Raw genomic sequence first — 22,228 nt, forward strand, 5'->3', positions numbered from 1 at the left:
ACGGGTACGACAAAACATTTATTTTTACTGCTCTAATTACATTGGTAACCAGTTTATAATAGCAATAACGTACCTCAGGGGTTTGTGGTATATTTCACTCTGCGTTGGACACAGCCCTGTCGTGCATATGAACAGTCCTTAGCCGTGGTATATTGGCCATATACCACACCCACTCCTGCCTTATTGCTTAAATCTACGGTACCATTTATGTTTACTTGTCTGCCCATGAGAGATTAGGAAAGACATAACACAAACACACACTCAAAGAGGGCTGGGCACTCCTCCACATTGCATGATGGTTTATTGCCCAGTGACAGCTGTCCACTTGGAGGGCTTGAGTTCCAGAGACATATCAACTTCTCCTTCTCACACAATCATGGGTAGTATATGGGGCTTTGGTGATAAAACGGATGGCACTGTGATAGACTACATACAGTTTGCTGAGTAGAGTGTTGGAGGCTATTTTGTAAATGTCTTGATCACAGCTACAGCGTCATTGCACAAAATGGTACGCAGCACCATCTGGATATGTGTGCAACAAAAGTTTAACATTCATCTTCTGCTACCATTTCTGTCAAGCCGTCTACACATACAGTTTGATGCATACGTTTGATAAATCCAACACATGCACCACAGAGAACTCACTGCAACGCAATGGTGCAAGGTAAATGTAGCGTTCCATTGGAAATTCATGTACTTCTGGTGTACCAAAATGCAATGACACTGTCAGTGTGTTCGAGGAGTAACATATTAAAGCTTCTGTTTGACAAAGCAGCCACACAGCAAAGTGAATCTAGATATGATCAATGAGCTATGTATGATAAGCACATTTCAAGAGGGGGCCAATGGCCCTAGGGGCCTCTGTGAGTACCTACAAGTGAGTTATGGATCCCATACATTTGAAATATGGAAACATATTGTAAAAATAAATAATAAAATATCTATCAAAGATCAATTGATTGTGTAAAAAAAGTGTTGTTTTCGTTGAATTTTCCCACGGAATCATAGACTGATCGTATGTCCCTGGACTACATGCGTCTGAAAAAAGGATTAGACCTACATACCCATCTACAGGACAAACAGTGCTATTGCAAATCCGCCATATATACTTTCTATATATGGTCACGCTTCCGGCACAGCATTAGACAACTCTGTCAACTTCACGCTATGCATTTCATGCCACATAAATAAAGTTTTTTTTTTTTTTTTATATGAGAAATGTGCTTATTCCAAAATGTATATTTACTTAGCCAGTGATATGCTATTGTGTTTTAAGCATATAAATCCATAATAGTTGTCCTAGGGCCTATAATGAATGTATGGTGATAGTGTGAACAAAATAATAGGTCAATTCTAGTGTTAAAACATGTAACATCCAAAGACAATATACTTAAGGTAAGAAAATGTGCTGATTAAGGGACATTTTTAATTATCATCACCATCAATAGCAGCAGCAACAATAGAATCAGAATCCTCAGAATCCCAATAACCATTTAGATAATACAATACATTCTGGATCCCAAAACTTTGGCTTTATACTTACCATAGATCCCGTTAAAAATACCATGATTCTTTTTCCGGTTTCTTTTTTCCCTTTCGAGTTTCCAAATAAAACAGCTGTGCTTTGTGTGAGTCAGCGTCTTTGCATGCTGTTGGTACAAGTATGTCTGGTCCCACCACGAGGGTGATGCAGGTTGCAGCGCTTACTTTTTGTTTGTGTTTAGTGAATGGAATCTCGAGCCCGAAGACCATCCCGGACATCTCGATAACTGGTGTTAGTTTCGAGGACCATTTGAATGGAGGTCATGCGACTCTAAACGAAATGTTCCGAGAGGTGGAGATGTTGATGGAGGACACGCAGCACGTACTGGAGGAGGCTGTGGATCAGGTAAATGTTCCATTCAGCTATATGTAATAATACACTGTAATTCAATAGACTATTTACAACTATCCTTTATTTTTAATAGCAGACTATTTACAATACGTTTTTAATTCCAGGGAAACGTTTGACGTTGTGGCCATGGATAGAGCCAGGCTGTGTGTTTTTATTATACCTGATTAATAGCCTGTAGCCTGCTTTCATTGTAGTCTACTGTCCCCCCCCCCCACACATCAGTTGTTGGTAAATATTAATGTACTGTATGTCTGTATTGTACTTTAAGTGCTATTTAATAAATGAAAGGATTTAAATTGTATGTTGCATGGTCTATCATAGAACCAGAGATATGAACTGTGGAACAAACAAGATGCGCTCACAATTTGAATGTTTATCACTTTTTCTCAGATGGTCAATGAGAGTGCCAAATCATTGCTTAATATACAGGATTTGCTTCCAAACTACCACAATGAGACCAGTACATATAGGGACAACAGGAACCACACTGTTTACATGGCGGAGAGGATTGACAAGGTAGGTGCACTACAAACAGGGTGAGGTAATGATTGTGTGGATGCATGTCACAAGTCATCAACATGTACATTTTATCTGGATGTTTTATATTGTAGAGGGAGATCAGACAACAATGGTTGGTTATTTTGACATTAAATGTTTAGGTTTTCTGACAAGGGAAGTATCTGGTTTCTCTTCTAGGAAATGGACAACAGAACAGGGAGGACTCACTTCCAGACCCATATCGAGATCAATGGCCAATGGAACGAAGTTGATCATGTGAGTTTGTATTATATATATTTTTTGATTTGTTAGGTGCTGAAAAAAGGATCGCAAGGAGTTTAATGCAAACCAGTTTGAGGTAAGAGGTGTTTCAGCTTCCAAGTCTGCAAACAGCTGGGTACTGATCATCAGAACAATCCCATGACAGTTATTCTATTCAGACAAGGATGTTTATATATGTTGAATAATAGCCAGATGGAATGAGGTGAGACCATAGCAGGGTATGACAGTTGAAGAAACCGAGTTAGTCACTGATGACTACACAGATGTGATCTCTCTCTCACACTCCATAACCTCGTCCCCACGCTAGAGGACGTGTATGGTAATTAAAACCTTAGATGTTTCAATATTATCTCTGGGAATTTTTAGGTCAAAGTTATCAAAGTTTTACATTTACATTACATTTAAGTCATTTAGCAGACGCTCTTATCCAGAGCGACTTACAAATTGGTGCATATTATCTCCTGAATATGCTGGAATTGAAGTGCAATTGATCCCAAACCTGATGATATGTATTGTTTGGATACTATGTGATATAGCTAAGTAAGTTTATTGAGGTGGAGCATCAAGACAATAATTAAGTCAATTGCTATTCCTCTAAAACAAATGAGTACTAGAGAGCCTAGAGACGCCTTTCTATCCAAGGTGAAGCCTGTTGAATAACTTAAACCCAGATGTTCTACCATTGCCTATTTTCTCTGCTCTTTTGTTATTTAACCTTTTCCTCATCGAACAGCTCATTATGCAAGGAAGGAGGGAACTGGGTACAGTTTGTTTTTGAGACAATGTATCCTGTTGCCCCAGTTTCAAACCAGTGTTCTTTTCCAAGTCATTTCTCAGCTACTGCAGGAACACTTTACAACTTTGTGAATAGATTGTCTGTCTTTTATAATGAATGAGATCATAGTGTATTTTAAAGAGGTGGCCATTTACTTTACACTTTAAAAAAACATGAGTACACCAATATTAAGCCATTATTCCACAGGCTGTTTCACCATTGGAGATTTTATGGCAGTGTTTTGATCTTTTGCCTTTCTTGGCATCATTACAGAATGTGGTTGAATTAATAGACATAAAAAAATGCATGGAAACAGCCCGTTGGAAACCTCAAATGACTTGCACTTGGGTCATTTTACTTTTTTTGAAACTTGTGTCTACTTAATTTTGCTGCTGTGTGGGCTGCTCCACAGAGATGCGGTTGGTTAAATATTTAGTGAGGGGAAAATGTTCTGCTTTGGGAAAAATGAAGAGCAGCCCTATGCACAGTATGATGCCTAAACAGCTGTGCTTTATCAACAGAATTACAGGGTATTAGGGTTGGTGAGCAGCATGTCTTCCCCAGTGTCTCCTCCAGTCCCCCAACACTGAGTTATCCCGTCTGGTGAACTGGGAAGCATTTTTTTTACTGAAGCTTTTGCAGAGATATTTCTTATGTTTTAATGTCACGTGCACAAGTACAGTGAAATGCCTTCATTGCAAACTCCAAACTCAACAATGCAGTAATAATCACAAAATAATTACAGAAGGTAGAACAAAAACACACAAGAAATAAGAACATTATAAAGCAAGAAGCTATATCCTAGATATGTATTGTTACTTCATGTGAGCTAAGGGGTTGGCTGAGATGGATTTGAGTGGTACGCGGGTGAAGGAAATTCTTACTGTTGATGGTTGCCAGACTGCTGTTAGTGACACAACCCACATCTGTCTAGACTAGTTCAGGCTGCCATGGAGATTGAAGGCGGGGATGTGTGTTTGATCCTGCCTGTTATTTGATACAGTACATGTCTTTGTGGTTGAATGGAGTGTAAAAGAGATTGAAACAAAAACACACATCATAATACACTGTGTATGCTCACATCTTGACTTCCCACAATGGAAATAATTAGGTAATGATGGCGCACACCACACACAGCCAATGTTATGAAACAATAAAGGGTTCAGGTTTATTCATGGCAAGTGAATCGGGTACTGTTTGTGTAGTGAAATGCTGTATTCTCATGTTGCTAGGTGTGGGAGAAGACCGTGTTAGGCATATCCACAGACCCGTCAGGTCTCCTTTCTCAGGAGCCAAGTGCTCAAAGTTGACAGACTTTGGGAGCTCTCTGACAAAGTATGTTGTTTTTGTAAGCCTGCTGAGTTTCTCCGACTCCACATAGCATGAAGAGATAAAGTTAATCACGAGGTTTAGATGACTGATTTTTGGCAGAAGCTGTTTCCTCAGGCCGATGGAGGGCCAGTGTTCAGTCTGTAACAAGAACACCATTTAACTGGAATTTCTTGATTTTTAGCCATCCAATCCATCTGTACTCAATGTAAATGTCTATGCACATCCCTTAATGAGCAAAGCATGTGTGAAAACAAATGTTGTGGAAATTGGACAGGTTAATAAAACAGGGAATATAGGTGTACCTGTGTGGGAGGGGGGTTGGATGGTGTGTTACGTGGATGCTGGTTGGTCCTGTCTGAATGTGATTTCTCTTACCAGGAATGCATGCTTGATGAAGATTGTGGTAAGAACAGTTACTGCCTATATGAGATAGTAAGCTCCAAGTGCCTCCCCTGCAAAGATGTTGATATGGTGAGTCTTTTTTGGGGGATTAAAATTTTATTTTCATCCCAATCCTGAGTCAAAATTCAGCCTTACATTGAGTTGAGAAATGGAAACGAAAGGGATGTAAACAAATGCAATGAACCCAAGTTAGTTGTGTACTTCTGATATTCCAGATCTTGTGAAGTTCTAGATCAGGGATGGGCATCTTTGATGGGGGTGGGGGCCACAAAAAATCAGAACTACTAATGAGGGTCAGCAGTGGCTTGTGGGTCTGCGTACCCACATCAATACACTCCAATTGGTCTGCTGGCCATCCCTGGTCTAGATTATGTCTCTGATTCCCAGCTTGTTCCAATCACAAAAACTATGACCATTACTAATGTGTTTTTTATTTTTTATTTTAGACCTGCACAAAGGATGAAGAGTGTTGTTCAGACCAGATGTGTGTGTGGGGACAGTGCACTAAGAATGCCACCAAGGGCAATGCAGGCAGCATCTGTCAGTACCAGAGTGACTGTAAGCCAAAACACTGCTGTGCCGTTCTCAAAGGTATATGGTCAAACACAAACCTATCTATTGAATTAACTGTTCAAGGTATTGTTTGTGTTAAAGTATTTTGTTACCTACTGGTCCTCCTTCTCCCCTGAACCCATGATTCTAAACCTCTTGAAACTAGGGGGCACTATTTTTATGTTTGGAAAAATAACGTTCCCAAAGTAAACGGCCTATTTCTCAGGACCAGATGCTAGAATATGCATATAATTGACAGCTTAGGATAGAAAACACTAAAGTTTCCAAAACTGTCAAAATATTGTTTGAGTATAACAGAACTGATATGCCAGGCGAAATCCTGAGAAAAGTCTTATCTTATTTTGAAACCCCTGTGTTCCTATGCATCCCTATTGCCCATTGAAAGGGATATCAACCAGATTCCTTTTTACTGTGGCTTCCCTAAGGTGTCTACAGTCTTTAGATGTAGTTTCAGGCCTTTATTTTGAAGAATGAGCGTAAATGTCCACATTGCGTAAGTGGTCAGTTGTTGGCTCTCCGCTAAACAGAGAGGTAGCCATTTTTTTTCATGTGATGAGTTGTCCTGGCAGTAGAGAAAATACATTTTCTTACAGTTCCACACCTTTTGCCTTGACTTAATGCCATGTTCATATATCTGGGTGACTAACAAACTGAATGGGGGCCCCCTGCAGGTCAGACCACCTGTGCAAGTGCCCTGGGTGCCTGGTTGTTAATTAGCCCATGTCAGCTAACATTTTTAGATAGCTGGTTAGACCTAGCAATCTAAAATATGTAGCTGACAAGGGCTAATTGAGTGACTGACGTAACACAAGTAAAACTGCTGATGCACTACCATATTTGTAATAATAATAATTGGGAGGGGGTCCCCTAGTGGCCACGGGACCCTTAGCGGCCTCTTATGTCGCTTATTTGTATGAGACAGACGTGAAACACAAATGTAACAACTTTGCTTGCTTCCAACGACACATTTTGTCATTTAATATCTTATCTGGATGAATATTTTTCTAGGCTACCAAATCAGCATTCCAGGTGCACTGCACAGCACAGCTAAATATTTAGGAGCATGTGTGACCAATACTGTTGCAAATTAGAGCCCAGCCTGTATCCACTTCATTCTTTCCTATGAGGTTCATGCATTCCCCTTCCTTGTCTATTATGCTTTCTTCAACCCTTGTCCCCCTCTTACGATCCTCATCTCCTCTGCTTCCCCACCTCTCTCTCTCTCTGTCCTTCTCATGGTGGTTGCAGAGCTGCTCTTCCCAGTGTGCCAGCCCAGGCCGGATAAGGGTGAAGTGTGCAACAGCCACCCTAACTTGCTGATGGACATGCTGTCCTGGGACGTGGAGGGGCCGAGGGAATACTGCCTCTGTGCTGGTGGACTCCACTGCCAACCCCATGGGTGAGAGCATCTCTAATCTTCATAAAACAGCTGTGATTGTTGCAGATGGGTCTGTCAGGTTTTCCCATACAAAAAAAAGAAAAACAATTGCAAATATATTTTTACCACATTATTTAGGATGCATGTTATATATTTAAAACATTTTAAATACATTCCAACATATGTAAAACATATCACAAAATATGTTAAATGTTTCGGAAATTTGGAGTTTGGACGCACCTACTCATTCCAGGAGTTCTCTTATTTTTACTATTTTCTACATTGTAGAATAGTGAATACATCAACACAATGAAATAACACATATGGAATCATGTAGTAACCAAAAAAGTGTTAAACAAATCAAAATAGATTACAGATTCTTCAAGTAGCCACCCTTTGCTTTGATGACAGCTTTGTACACTCTAGGCATTCTCTCAACCAGCTTCACGAGGTAGTCACCTGGAATGCGTTTCAATTAACAGGTGTGCCTTGTACTTTAAGACGTGAAGATCAGTCAATGTTGAAAATTTCGAAGAACTTTGAAAGCACTATGAAGAAACTGGCTCTCATGAGGACCGCCATAGGAAAGGAAGACCCAGAGTTAGCTCTGCTGCAGAGGATAAGTTCATTAGAGTTAACTGCACCTCCGATTGCAGCCCAAATAAATGCTTCAGAGTTCAAGTAACAGACAAATCTCAACATCAGCTGTTCAGAGGAGACTGCGTAAATCAGGCCTTCCATGGTCAAATTGCTACAAAGAAACCACTACTAAAGGATCAAAAAGAAGTGACTTGCTTGGGCCAAGAAACGCAAGAAATGAACATTATACCAGTGGAAATCTGTCCTTTCGTCTGAGTTCAAATTTGAGATTTTTGGTTCCAACCGCTGTGTCTTTGCTAGACACTGAGTAGGTGAAAGGATGATCTTCGCATGTGTGGTTCCCACTATGAAGCATGAAGGTGTGGAGGTGCTTTGCTGGTGACACTGTCAGTGATTTATTTAGAATTCAAGACACACTTAACCAGCATGGCTACCCCAGCATTCTGCAGCGACACGCCATCCCATCTGGTTTGCGCTTAGTCCCACTATCATTTGTATTACAACTGGACAATGACCCAACACGCACCTCCAGGCTGTGTCAGGGCTATTTGACCAAGAAGGATGGAGAGCTGCATCAGATGACCTGGCCTCCACAATCCACAAGTTTGCAAAGCTGTCAAGGCAAAGGGTGGTTGCTTCGAAGAATCTCAAATATAAAAAGTATCGATTTGTTTAACTTTTTTTTTCTTGTAACTACATGATTCCATATCTGTTTATTTTAATGGTTTTGATATCTTCACTATTATTCTACATTGAAGAAAATAGTAAAAATAAAGGAAAAATCCTTGAATGAGTAGGTGTGTCAACTTTTGACTGGTACTATATTGTCGTTTAAATAGACCACTGCACCACTCGGGAGGCAACTAAGGCACTGCATCGCAGTGCTAGAGGCGTTACTACAGACCCAGGTTCATTCCCGGGCTATGTCACACAATTGGCCCAGTGTCGTCCGGGTTAGGGGAGAGTTTGGCCGGGGAGCTTTACTTAGCTCATCGCGCCCGAGCAACTCCTTGTGGCCGGCTGGGTGCCTGCAGGCTGACCTCGACTGCCAGTTGAACAGTGTTTTTTCCAACACATTGGTGCGGCTGGCTACCTTGTTTAGGAGTGCGGTTAGGCGGGTCATGTTTAGGAGGAGGCATAACTAAATTTTTGCCTCTCCCGAGCCCTTTAGGGATTTGCAGTTATGAGACAAGATTGGAAAAGTGGGGTAAAATAAAAAAATATATAGATTAAAAGTTAAATAATAATAAAAACAGCCTAGTGATCTCAGGCAATTTGTTTTCATTATTTAAATAAGCTGGAGGCACTAGTTTTTGTTTTACAACTTGAGATGGGGAGAAAAAATGTTTTATGAAGTTGAACGTGCTAATTTGGTGAAATAAAATGTTTTTTTTACTCACTATGACAGATCAAATTATCACTGCCAAAGTTTTGGCTTGGTGGCCCAAAAATATTTCTCCAATGATCAATACATAAAAAGTAATTTCAAAGCCAAATTAGAATCAACGTTGACTAATGTCATAGCCATCTATTTTACAATTTAATATTGTAAGGCATTACATGAATTTCAGCAAACGTATTTACGTGATGTGTTATATCAAACTAGGCAAGTCGGTTAAGAACATTCTTATTTAAATTCTTATTTTCTTATTTACAATGACGGCCTACCCCGGCCAAACCCAGACGACACTGGGCCAATTGTGTGCCACCCTATGGGACTCCCAATCATGCCCGAATGTGATACAGCCTGGAATGGAACCAGGAACTGTAGTAATGCCTCTTGCACTGAGACGCAGTGCCTTAGACCACTGTGCCACTCGGGAGCCATATTGAAATGTCTATGGGTTTTACTAACTTGTTATTTATTTTTATTTTTTCAGACGCGGATCCCTGTGTGTGAACTAGGTGCCCATCAGATACAGTGAAGAGAACTAATTCCTTTAGATGAGACATGGTTGTGTGTTTTCTGGAAACTTCTGACTGGGCTCTAGTATCGGTCTGGCATTGTTAGACAGACAATGGCCGAACCAGATGAAAATGGGGCTGACAGATCAACCACATCAACTAACCAAGCAAAGCACTCATGATGTAATTTGAATAAATAAACATTTTTCTTGTATTTACTCTCCAGCTATTACTATTGAGATTACAGGGAAGTGCTATTATTTATATATATATATGTATATATATGTATATGTACACACACTAGATGGCAGCATTATACACGCATCTGATGTCCTGTTTTATGTTGAATCCTCTCTGTTCTTTAGTTGTGACTCAGACAGTGATGCTTGAGGTAGAAATACAACATTCTGTTGACTCTGTATGTAGGTTAATCTGGTTTAACAGTTGCATTGCACACATACATGCAAGTCATAGGACACATTGGGAAGGGTCACATTCTGGTGCTAATTGAAACTTCTACCCAATTTCAGTTTAAAGTATGATCAGGGCTGTAATAGACAGTACCAGTCAAATGTTAGGACACCTACTCAGTCAATGGTTGTTCCTTCTTACTATTTTCTACATTGTATAATAAGAGTGAATACATCAAAACTATGACATAACACATGGACTCATGTAGCAACCAAAAGTGTTATACAAATCAAAATATCTGATATTCTTCAAAGTAGCCACCCTTTGCCTTGACAGCTTTGCACCCTTTGAGCATTCTTTCAACCAGCTTCATGATATAGTCACATGGAATGCATTTCAATTAACAGGTGTGCCTTAAGTTCATTTGTGGAATTTCTTTCCTTCTTAATGTGTTTGAGACAATGGTGTTGTGACAAGGTTGGGGTGGTATACAGAAGAGCCCTATTTGGTAAAAGACCAAGTACATATTATGGCAAGAACCGCTCAAATAAGCAAAGCAAAATCATTACCATTACTTTAACACAGGAAGGAGAGTCAAGTTGTTTAGATCCCTGTTAGGGAGCGTTTCTCCTTTCTAACGTCTCAGGTTTTAAGGGAAGGTGCAATTGGCATGCTGTCTTCAGGAATGTCCACCAGAGCTGTTGCCTGATAATTGGATGTTAATTTCTCTACCATAAGCAGCCTCCAATGTCGTTTTACACAATTTGGCAGTACGTCCAACCTGTATCCCAACCGTAGACCATGTATAACCACGCCAGCCCAGATCCGGCTCATTCACCTGAGGGATCGTCTGAGACCAGCCACCCGGACTGCTGATGAAACAACCAAAGAATGTCTGCACAAACTGTCAGAAAACATCAGCGAAACTTATCTGCGTGCTCATCCTCACCAGGGTCTTGACCTGACTGCAGTAAGGCATCGTAACTGACTACAGTGGCCAAATGCTCACCTTTGCCACTGGCATGCTGAAGAATTCTGCTCTTCACGGATAAATCCCGGATTCAATTGTACCGGGCAGGTGGCAGACAGCGTGGAGGGCGTCGTGAATGCACAGAGATACCGTGACGAGCTCCTGAGGCCCATTGTCGTCCCATTCAACCACCACCATCATCTCATGTTTCAGCATGATTATGCACAGCCCCATGTCGAAAGGATCTGTACAGAATTCCTGAAATTGTGTATTTCTATGGCCTGCACACTCACCTGACATGTCACCCATTGAGCATGTTTGAGATGCTCTGGATTGACGTGCACAACGGCGTGCTCCAGTTCCCACCAATATCCAGCAACTTCGCACAGCAATTTGAAGAGGAGTGTGACAACATTCCAAAGTTCACAATCGACAGCCTGATCAACTATATGCAAAGGAGATGTCGCACTGCATGAGGCAAATGGGGGTCACACCAGATACTGACTGATTTTCTGATCCAGGCCCCTACTTTTTTTTTTAAAGGTATGTGTGCCCAATTGTGAAATCCATAGATTTGGGCCTAATAAATGTATTTCAATTGACTGATTTCTTTATATGAATTGCAACTCAGGTAGCTTATTGGTTTTGCGTGTTGGGCAAGGAACTGCAAGGTTGCTGGTTCGAATCCATGAGCCGACTAATTGAAAACCCTAATTGCTCCTGTAAATCAAAATGAAAAAATATGGAAAATCTTTTTTATATTTTTGTTCAGTGCAATTTAAAAAAAACAGAAGTAAAAAAAAAAACAGGCCTTCATATCTGTGACATATTTGTACAAACCTAAAATGAGTAACAGATCCTTTTTATCAATGTTATGTGACTAAGTTATGTGTTATGTGATTTAAAAAGCATCCCAAAAACCCTCTGCTACAGTCTTTGCAGGTAGTCTGGTGGTTAGAGTGTTGGGCTAGTTATCGAAAGGTTGCTGGATTGAATCCCCATGCTGACAAGGTAAAAATCTGTTGTTCTGAACAAGGCAGTTAACCGACAGTTCCCTGGTAGGCCATCATTGTAAAATAAGAATTTGTTCATAACGGACTTGCCTAGTTTAAAAAATATATATACATTTTTGGAATCTACTGCAGTCTTTTTTTGCCTTGTGATGTTCTAGTGGGCAGCAGCCTACAATTTAGGCTGGATATGTCAGTACTCCAGTGGGTTAGTGAGCCTAAAACCTGGGGTGGGTGAAGTCATGGCAAAACTTGGCTTTTTCACTGCATAACAGATTATAGACAGATTACACACAGCTGTGGGACATCAGGAAAAATCAACCTTTTACCACATCAGGACAAACTGCATGTGGACCTAATGGTAAAATCCCAGCCCATTCTGCGTGGCTCTCGACCTGGATTTTCTAAGGCTGTGTTTACACAGGCAGCTCAATTCTAATTGGTTTACTACAGAGCATGATCATACAATTAGCCAGCTAACTTGCCTTAATATTTCCTGAAATAACTTCTTATATTTTAGAAGGATAAGCTTGAAATGGGCATGTTCTAATTGACTCAACAACTGAAAACAACGGTGCTGTTCTGAACGACCAGTTAAATGCACTGCTCCCTTTTCAAATGGATCACTCATTGCTTCAAGCCACACCCACCAAACGGAGTAGACATACCTCACTCAGTCTGTTCAGTAACGTTTTTGGGAAACGTGTCGTTCAGTACTAACCGTTACGCAAAGTAGCAAACGTTCAATCAAACTGAATGCACCCCAGAACTGGGCTGCCTGTGTTGAATAATAATAATAATTGCAACACTTATTACGGTCACGTCCATTCTATTGCAGGCTTATGCTCTAATTTTGTGCTGCAATGTAAATGCTTTCTCTGTTGGTATCAAGTAAAATATTTTTGATTGAATTGACTGATATGGGAATGAAACCTCAGACGTATTTTTGATCATGAATTAAACTATACTTTATATATATATAAAGTACATATATATATAGTATATAGTATATATAGTATATAGTATATATATATATAAAATGAATTTCCATAAAGCAGTTGCTAACAGTGAAATACAACAATGTGGACTCGTTTGGTGGATGCTGACGTCACATATCTGGCAACCAGCAACCCGTCACATTTCCTGGGGCCTATTCATTAAGGCAATTCTGTTACAAAACGTTTCTTAAACGTAAGCTAATGGAACGAAACGGGGAGGGATTTAACTGAATGTGTCCAATAGAAACTCTCGTTTTGCTCTGTTTGCTTCTTAAATCATAAACCGTTTCCCTAATGAATACGCCCGTTCTCTCATCCCGCAAAAATTGAGCTGTTGCGGCACTTACAACCGGCAGATACTTCTGATTTAACGCAGGAAAACTCAGCCCCCTCGAAATTGCAGGTATATCTGTATTTCACATGCTAATTTCTCTGATTTGGTTTTGTTGTGCACTAGAATCTACTACATTAGCTAAATGTAACATTTTTAAATGTTCAAAGATCACTGCAAATGGCTAGCTTTTGCTAACTATAGTACGTGCGACAGACAGCATGCCACGGAAAAGATGCGCAAGGGGGGTGGTAAACGTTAGCTAGAAAAACTATTTCCAGAAAGTATTGTAGCTTTGTTAACACTCATTATGTCTATACTTTTCAGAAAGTTGTTACATTATTCTTACTTTAGTGGTGCTGGTTTTGCAGCCAGCTATGAATTAGTGGGAATTTCTCACAACACTAGAGAAGTTGGAAGGCTAGCTATCTAGCTTGGGCTCTTGTGTGTGGGGTGGCACAGCCCCAAGTCGCTGTTTTAATATTAAAACCCGTTATAATTCTGTACAACATTCATAGATTGCTTTGTTGTCTAAGTTCATCTGGAATGACACACTTATTTGAGGTAAGCCATTTTAAAGCATGTGTTCTGTAACTGGCAAGTTGTCTGACTTTTTAACCAGGGTCACAACATATCCAGCCTGGTCCTATGACTCACGGCAAGCCCTTTCCATTTGACATTTGTATGTAATTGCTGTAAGTAAGCCAAAATTACTCACAGCTGCTGAGGTGGACTTGTCTCAGATTTCTCTAAACTACAAAGGTGGTCTTACATTTAGTAACACATTGCTTTTGAGGTTTGTTGTCATTTTACTTAACTATTACGGCGGCGTACAATTGGCCCAGCGTCGTCCGGGTTTGGCCGGTGTAGGCTGTCATTGTAAATGTAGCCGTAGCAGCCTGTTTCAATGGCTTTTGGGGAGTGTTTTCTTTGAGGTCCAGACACTGTTCTCTCATACCCACCTTTACGAGCCAGCTTACCTTCATTCCTTCCTCCACGAATGGGTATCCATTTTTTCACGGTAGTGCTTTCGTGAATAGCCTACACATGTTGCTCACCAGTCACCAGGGATTTCTTGATGGCTTTTTATGTCCTTACTCTACAGTTGAAGTTTCCCCTTGTGACACCTGTTTATCAAATGGTTTATTTGGTTTATAATAAGCATACACCTACAGTAGGCCTATATATAATGTGAGGACAAGATGCCACTGGTACCACAACTGCCTTGCCGCTTGGCTGGAGACCATGCTTCTGTTTGACAAGCTTGCAGCTGTCACAGACTTGTCACTGGTTTGATAGAGTAAATAATAGACTGTCTGCTCTGTTGCTTTGTCCAGAGGGAACCAGTCCTGCACATTAAACAAATGTCATGGCACATCTGATCAGTGCTGTACAGGAACAGTAGACCTACAGTATATGCAAACCTGGTTTAACTGTGTGCAGATTAGCTCAAGGGATGCATCTTGCACTACGCAGTAACACAGTGTATGTTTCTGTGTTCCCAACTTCCCATTTTTTCATACCTGAGCTAAATGGCACTATTGGCCAGGCAGGGTTTCAGTTATGAAAATGAGGCACTGGACATTTGACCGGTAGCATTTTAATTTACCGGACATTTGAGAAAATTACTGGACCCACATGCATTGGGGAGCTTGATTAGGGTGTCCACCTATGGTGCTCAGAATGACAAAAATCACATTTAGGTTATGGTAATGAATCTCAACTGAACATGCAAATTGAGGATGCAATGACGTGTGTCTTTACTGTGCACTTTGAACATGTTAGAATAACTGTCCACATTTACATTTTCCTCAGTCAACAAGACTAATAATGAACAGCAAAATCACTAGCTTATGCATAGGTGGACCGTGAGTGAAGTTTGGGGAGCAAATTTCCACCAATAAAAATGTACCTTTTATAGTAAAGCATTCCATGCATCATAGCATTTGCAGACTTATGTAAGGGAGCCTACTATTCCTAATAGGGCTGTCCTCATCTAAAACATATCTTGGTTGACCGAAAGTCATCTGTTCTTTTGACCAATTGATTGGTTGAAATTTTTAAAGGTGTATTTTTCCATATAGAAGCACCCTATATGTTTTAATAAAATCTATATATGCATTGAGCTTTAAGCGCACTGAGCCTGGGCACTGTGCCACCCGGGAGGCCCCTCACTCACCATTTTGCCTAACAACACAGCCATGAATAAAGAATGGTACCAACACATCCTTCGAGAGCAACTTCTCCCAACTATCCAGGAACAGTTTGGTGACGAACAATGCCTTTTCCAGCATGATGGAGCACCTTGCCGTAAGGCAAAAGTGATAACTAAGTGTCTCGGGGAACAAAACATCAATATTTTGGGTCCGTGGCCAGGAATCTCCCCAGACCTTAATCACATTGAAAACTTGTGGTCAATTCTCAAGAGGCGGTGGACAAACAAAAACTCACAAATTCTGACAAACTCCAAGCATTGATAATGCAAGAATGGACTGCCATCAGTCAGGATGTGGCCCAGAAGTTAATTTACAGCATGCCAGGGTGGATTGCAGAGGTCTTGAAAAAGAAGGGTTAACCCTGCAAATATTGACTCTTTGCATCAACTTAATGTAATTGTCAATAAAAGCCTTTGACACTTATGACATGCTTGTAATTATACTTCTGTATTCCATAGTAACATCTGACAAAAACATCTAAATACACTGAAGCAGCAGACTTTGAAAAGGTATATTTGTGTCATTCTCAACTTTTGACCATGACTGTATGTTCGCTGCCCGAGGAACAGGCCGTGGAAGCGTTTATTGCTGGCAAAAGTGTCCATAACCAGAGGTAATTAAAATGTTCTGTTCTTTTTCTCTCTTCCTCTCTGTCTTGTTTTTCATGGAACCTGTCTCACTTGCATTAATTAAAAAACCCTTGAGATGTCAGCTGCTAATTTTAAGGTTTCCACCACATAAACTCTTAGCCATTTTCACTGAACTATCAAGCCCCTGTTGCTGCCAAATTTATCGTCACTAATGCAGATTGGTTCTTTTGAGCATTCCAAATTCAGCAGGTGGGGGACCTGCTTTATCAGGGGGATAGTCTGGTAACACTGACAATGGGGTCATTGTTCCTGACATCCCATGCCCGCTGCCTACTGAGAATCTTGCTGTGCTGCAAGGTCAAGTGAACTCTATCACTGACTCCTCATCGTTAGGTCAGGACATATACATGCATGCTCTTCAATTAGTTATGTCTCCAGCCTTTTTAGGTCCTGTCCTCCACCACTATGTAGGATATTGTTTTAGCCACACTCTTGATAATGGCAAATATTTGTATTTTTGGAGGAGGGTGGAAAGATAACAGCCCCAGCTGTCAAAGAAGGAGAGTAGGCCATTCTGGATAGAGCAGGTTTTTGCCTTAGCACTACACAGTTGATTCAAATGATCAAGTCATCATCAAGCTTCAAGTGGTATTTATGTATTCATTTGTGACACTATTTTATATCATCCTGCTATTGTCACAAGTGATATTATACAGGAAATATTATTAAAGTGATGCTTTACATTGACATACAGATAGATGTAGTAGTCCCAGAGTTAATGATCCAAGGTCAGTTTTGCATTTCACCTCCTGATGATTATGATGACTGACTGTGTTAGCATGATTAAGCTGTTCTTTTATTCTCTCTCTCGTCTGCAGGTATGTTTTGATGTGAGAGAGGAAGCCAGTCCCGTCATCGCCACCTCACCTGCTTTTAAGATAGGCTTCCAGTCGGCCCGAAGGTTAAGGCTGGTTAGGAGACACCATGCTAGAGACACTGTAATTGTGATGAAGTGAGAGAATATTAGGATAGCACTGTAATTCATTAATTATATCCTGTTTTCCCTGCTCCTCTGTTACCTCTTTCCCTTTATTTATTCTACACTTCTCTTCCCACCTTTCTTCCTCTTTTTTTTATAACGCCATATGTGCATTGAAGTACAGATCGAACTTGTATTTATAATATTACAATTGTACTATTTATAATGCATGTATTTATAACACTTGGATAATGAACTTTCAATAAAGTGTCCCACATTCTCCACTGGTTGAAATGATCTCATTGGAATAATACACCTTTCCCGTGTCCTCAGATGAATGCAGATGAAGGGAGTTATATATGCATAGGTGTATATATGAATTACAAATCAGCCTTTACTTAAATCATGTTTTTAGTCTACACATTGTAACTGCAATAATCATTGATGTCCCAGGAGCAGGAGTGGTAAACACTGTTGAAGTGTATAATTGTAATACATTCGTGCAGACTAGATTTCTGATTATTTAAAAAAATATATATATTTTTATACCTTTTTATAGATCTAGGCCAGTCAGTTAAGAACACATTCTTATTTTCAATGACGGCCTAGGAATGGTGGGTTAACTACCTTGTTCAGGGGCAGAACGACAGATTTTCACCGTGTCAGCTCAGGGGTTCCAACCTTGCAACCGCACAGTTAACTAGTCCAACGCTCTAACCATTGCACTCCACGAGTAGCCTGCCTGTTACGCTAATGCAGTAGAAGCCAAGGTAAATTGCTAGCTAGCATTAAACTTATCTTATAACTAGCGATTATGATTGTTTTTTATAACTACTAATCCAGTTTAGAAGGCAATATTAACCAGGTGAAATGGTCATTTCTCTTGTGTTCATTGCACGCAGAGTCAGGGTATATGCAACAGTTTGGGCTGCCTGACTCATTGCGAACTAATTTGCCAGAATTTTATGTAATTATGACATAACATTGAAGGTTGTGCAATGTAATAAGAATATTTAGACTTAGGGAAGCCACCCGTTAGATAAAATACCGAACAGTTCTGTATTTCACTGAAACATTTTGTTTTCGAAATGATAGTTTCCGGATTCGATCATATTAATGACCAAAGGCTCGTATTTCTGTGTTATAATTAAGTCTGATTTGATAGAGCAGTCTGACTGAGCAGCAGCAGGCCCGTAATCATTCATTCAAACAGCACTTTTGTGCGTTTTGCCAGCAGCTCTTTGCAAGCACAGCTCTGTTTTATGACTTCAAGCCTATCAGCCTAATGGCTGGTGTAACCAATGTGAAATGGCTAGCTAGTTAGCTGGGTGTGCGCTAATACTGTTTCAAACGCCACTTGCGTTTAGATTTGGAGTAGTTATTCCCCTTGCGCTGCAAGGCTTTTGTGTAGCGATGGGTAACGATGCTTCGAGTGTGGCTGTTGTCGACGTGTTCCTGGTTCGAGCCCAGGTAGGGACAAGGAGGGGACGGAAGCTATACTGTTACACTGGCAATACTAAAGTGCCTATAGAACATCCAATAGTCAAAGGTATATGAAATACAAATGCTATAGAGAGAAATAGTCCTATAAATACTATATTAACTACAACCTAAAACCTCTTACCTTGGAATATTGAAGTCTCATGTTAAAAGGAACCACCAACCTTCATATGTTCTCTTGTTCTGAGCAAGGAACTGAAACGTTAGCTTTTTTACATGGCACATATTACTTTCTTCTCCAACACTTTGTTTTTGCATTATTTAAACCAAATTGACCATGTTTCATTATTTGAGGCAAAATTGATTTTTTAAATGTTTTATATTAAGTGTTAATTATAAAATAAGTGTTAATTCAGTATTGTTATTGTCATTATTACAAATGAAAAAAATTGGCTGCTTAATCGGTATCTGCTTTTTTGGTCCTCCAATAATCGGTATCGGCGTTGAAAAACCATAATCGGTCGACCTCTAATGCAGACACAGCATCATTCAAAGAATAGAGTTTGATACACCTGGTATTGGATATGACTAAAAAAGAATGTCTCAGATTCATACCTGAACCGCACCTTTATTTACCATGGAAGAGAACATGATCAGTATTCAATGTACAGGCTACAATGTGGGGATCTCATGCGTGGTAATAACTACAGTACATGTATATAGGACTTGCATCCTTGGCACAATAAAGTTATTATATTCTACTCAATCCGTAGGCTTTATGAATGCCATTCCGACTTGAGGTCGAATTCTGTCATAGTGTTCAGGTCTGTGCCTAAACCATTCAAGCTTCTACTTTTAAAAATCCTCCTTTCCAGAAATAAGTATCATCGTTGCCGCTTGTTTATAGACCCCCCTCAGCCCCCAGCTGTGCCCTGGACACCATATGTGAATTGATTGCCCCCCATCGATCTTCAGAGTTCGTACTGTTAGGTGACAAACTGGGATATGCTTAATACATTAGAAACAGGTCCCTAGCGGACTGACAATGTCAGGGTTTTCCTGTGGTGAAGTAGAAGAGGACCAAAACGCAGCGTGGTTATATTGACTCATGTTTAATAAAAACGGATAAACAATGAACACTACAAAACAATAAACGTGGAAAACCAAAAACAGCCCTATCTGGTGCAAAACACAGAGATAGGAACAATCACCCACAAAACCCAACACAAAACAGGCTACCTAAATATGGTTCCCAATCAGAGACAATGACTAACACCTGCCTCTGATTGAGAACCATATCAGGCCAAACATAGAAATAGACAAACCAGACACACAACATAGAATGCCCACCCAGCTCACGTCCTGACCAACACTAAAACAAGGAAAACACATACGAACGATGGACAGAACGTGACAGAACCCCCCCCCCCCCCAAGGTGCGGACTCCGAACGCACAACCTAAACCTATAGGGGAGGGTCTGGGTGGGCATCTCTCCGCGGTGGCGGCTCTGGCGCTGGACGTGGACCCCACTCCATAATTGTCTTAGTCCACCTCCTTAGCGTCCCTTGAGTGGCGACCCTCGCCGCTAACCTTGGCCGAGGAAACCTAACAATGGGCCCCACTGGACTGAAGTAGCTCAGGACCGAGGGGAAGCTCGGGACCGAGGGGAAGCTCAGGTGTGAGAGGAAGCTCAGGAGCGAGAGGAAGCTCAGGCAGGTTGATGGATCTACCAGATCCTGGCTGGCTGGTGGTTCCGGCAGATCCTGGCTGACTGGCAGATCCTGGTTGACTGGCACTTCTGGCGGATCCTGGCTGACTGGCGGATCTAACTGATCCTGGCCGACTGGCGGATCCTGGCCGACTGGCGGATCCTGGCCGACTGGCAGATCCTGGCAGACTGGCGGATCCTGGCAGACTGGCGGATCCTGGCACACTGGTGGATCCTGGCACACTGGCGGATCCCGGCACACTGGCGGATCCTGGCACACTGGCGGATCCTGGCACACTGGCGGATCCTAGCTGAATGGCGGATCTAACTGATCCTGGCAGACTGGCATATCCTGGTGGATCCTGGCTGACTGGCAGATCCTGGCTGACTGGCAGATCCTGGCCGACTGGCAGTTCTGGAGGATCCTGGCTGACTGGCGGATCCTGGCTGACTGGCGGATCCTGGCTGACTGGCGGATCCTGGCAGACTGGCGGATCCTGGCAGACTGGCGGATCCTGGCAGACTGGCGGATCCTGGCTGACTGGCAGTTCTGGCGGATCCTGGCAGATCCTAGCTGAATGGCGGATCTAACTAATCCTGGCAGACTGGCATATCCTGCCGGATCCTGGCTGACTGGCAGATCCTGGCTGACTGGCAGATCCTGGCCGACTGGCAGTTCTGGGGGATCCTGGCTGACTGGCAGATCCTGGTTGACTGGCACTTCTGGCGGATCCTGGCTGACTGGCGGATCTAACTGATCCTGGCCGACTGGCGGATCCTGGCCGACTGGCGGATCCTGGCCGACTGGCGGATCCTGGCCGACTGGCAGTTCTGGCAGATCCTGGCAGACTGGCGGATCCTGGCAGACTGGTGGATCCTGGCACACTGGCGGATCCTGGCACACTGGCGGATCCTGGCACACTGGCGGATCCTGGCACACTGGCGGATCCTGGCACACTGGCGGATCCTAGCTGAATGGCGGATCTAACTGATCCTGGCAGACTGGCATATCCTGGCGGATCCTGGCTGACTGGCAGATCCTGGCTGACTGGCAGATCCTGGCCGACTGGCAGTTCTGGGGGATCCTGGCTGACTGGCGGATCCTGGCTGACTGGCGGATCCTGGCTGACTGGCGGATCCTGGCAGACTGGCGGATCCTGGCAGACTGGCGGATCCTGGCTGACTGGCAGTTCTGGCGGATCCTGGCAGACTGGCGGATCCTGGCAGACTGGCGGATCCTAGCTGAATGGCGGATCTAACTAATCCTGGCAGACTGGCATATCCTGGCGGATCCTGGCTGACTGGCAGATCCTGGCTGACTGGCAGATCCTGGCCGACTGGCAGTTCTGGGGGATCCTGGCTGACTGGCGGATCCTGGCTGACTGGCGGATCCTGGCGGATCCTGGCAGACTGGCGGATCCTGGCAGACTGGCGGATCCTGGCTGACTGGCAGTTCTGGCGGATCCTGGCTGACTGGCGGATCCTGGCAGACTGGCGGATCCTGGCAGACTGGCGGATCCTGGCTGAATGGCGGATCTAACTGATCCTGGCGGATCCTGGCTGACTGGCAGATCCTGGCTGACTGGCAGATCCTGGCCGACTGGCAGTTCTGGCGGATCCTGGCTGACTGGCGGATCCTGGCTGACTGGCAGTTCTGGTGGATCCTGGCAGACTGGCGGATCCTGGCAGACTGGCGGATCCTGGCAGACTGGCGGATTAACTGATCGTGGCTGACTGGCAGATCCTGGCCGACTGGCGGATCCTGGCTGACTGGCAGATCCTGGCCGACTGGCAGTTCTGGCGGATCCTGGCAGTTCTGGCGGATCCTGGCTGACTGGTAGTTCTGGCAGATCCTGGCTGACTGGCGGATCCTGGCACACTGGCGGATCCTGGCTGAATGGCGGATCTAACTGATCCTGGCAGACTTGCAGATCC

General features: G+C 42.4%; 2 protein-coding genes across 3 annotated transcripts in view; both read left to right on the forward strand.

Annotated features, from left to right (window-relative positions):
* Positions 1 to 1,592: 1,592 nt before the first annotated feature.
* Positions 1,593 to 9,853, forward strand: dkk3b (dickkopf WNT signaling pathway inhibitor 3b). Of its 2 annotated transcripts, none has more exons than XM_035789904.2 (7): positions 1,593 to 1,888; positions 2,324 to 2,410; positions 2,591 to 2,668; positions 5,160 to 5,252; positions 5,630 to 5,774; positions 7,005 to 7,155; positions 9,615 to 9,853. In XM_035789904.2, exons 1-7 carry the CDS (start codon positions 1,664 to 1,666, stop codon positions 9,637 to 9,639), a joined length of 804 nt encoding a protein of 267 aa, XP_035645797.1. In that variant the 5' UTR covers positions 1,593 to 1,663; the 3' UTR covers positions 9,640 to 9,853. The 2 variants fall into 2 exon arrangements, with proteins under 2 accessions (XP_035645797.1, XP_035645796.1); XM_035789903.2 differs by having other exon boundaries at positions 1,595 to 1,888; positions 2,285 to 2,410.
* A 3,460-nt stretch (positions 9,854 to 13,313) lies between these two features.
* LOC118395879 (fatty acyl-CoA reductase 1-like) overlaps positions 13,314 to 22,228 on the forward strand; it is a 57,179-nt gene continuing 48,264 nt past the window's right edge. Inside the window, exon 1 of the mRNA XM_035789905.2 lies at positions 13,314 to 13,431. The gene's annotated coding sequence lies outside the window, so the exon portion shown is untranslated. The remainder of the gene's footprint in view (positions 13,432 to 22,228) is intronic.

The sequence above is a fragment of the Oncorhynchus keta genome, chromosome 17 (assembly GCF_023373465.1).
Source record: "Oncorhynchus keta strain PuntledgeMale-10-30-2019 chromosome 17, Oket_V2, whole genome shotgun sequence".
NCBI lineage: Eukaryota > Metazoa > Chordata > Actinopteri > Salmoniformes > Salmonidae > Oncorhynchus > Oncorhynchus keta.

What these genes read in the sequence shown, in the direction of transcription:
- dkk3b (XM_035789903.2), top strand. Translation starts at nt 1,664, where the DNA reads ATGTCTGGTCCCACCACGAGGGTGATGCAGGTTGCAGCGCTTACTTTT. An exon ending in TGGAGGAGGCTGTGGATCAG is followed by an intron (nt 1,889 to 2,284) that starts GTAAATGTTCCA and finishes ACTTTTTCTCAG; the next exon opens with ATGGTCAATGAGAGTGCCAA. An exon ending in CCTGCAAAGATGTTGATATG is followed by an intron (nt 5,253 to 5,629) that starts GTGAGTCTTTTT and finishes TTTTTATTTTAG; the next exon opens with ACCTGCACAAAGGATGAAGA.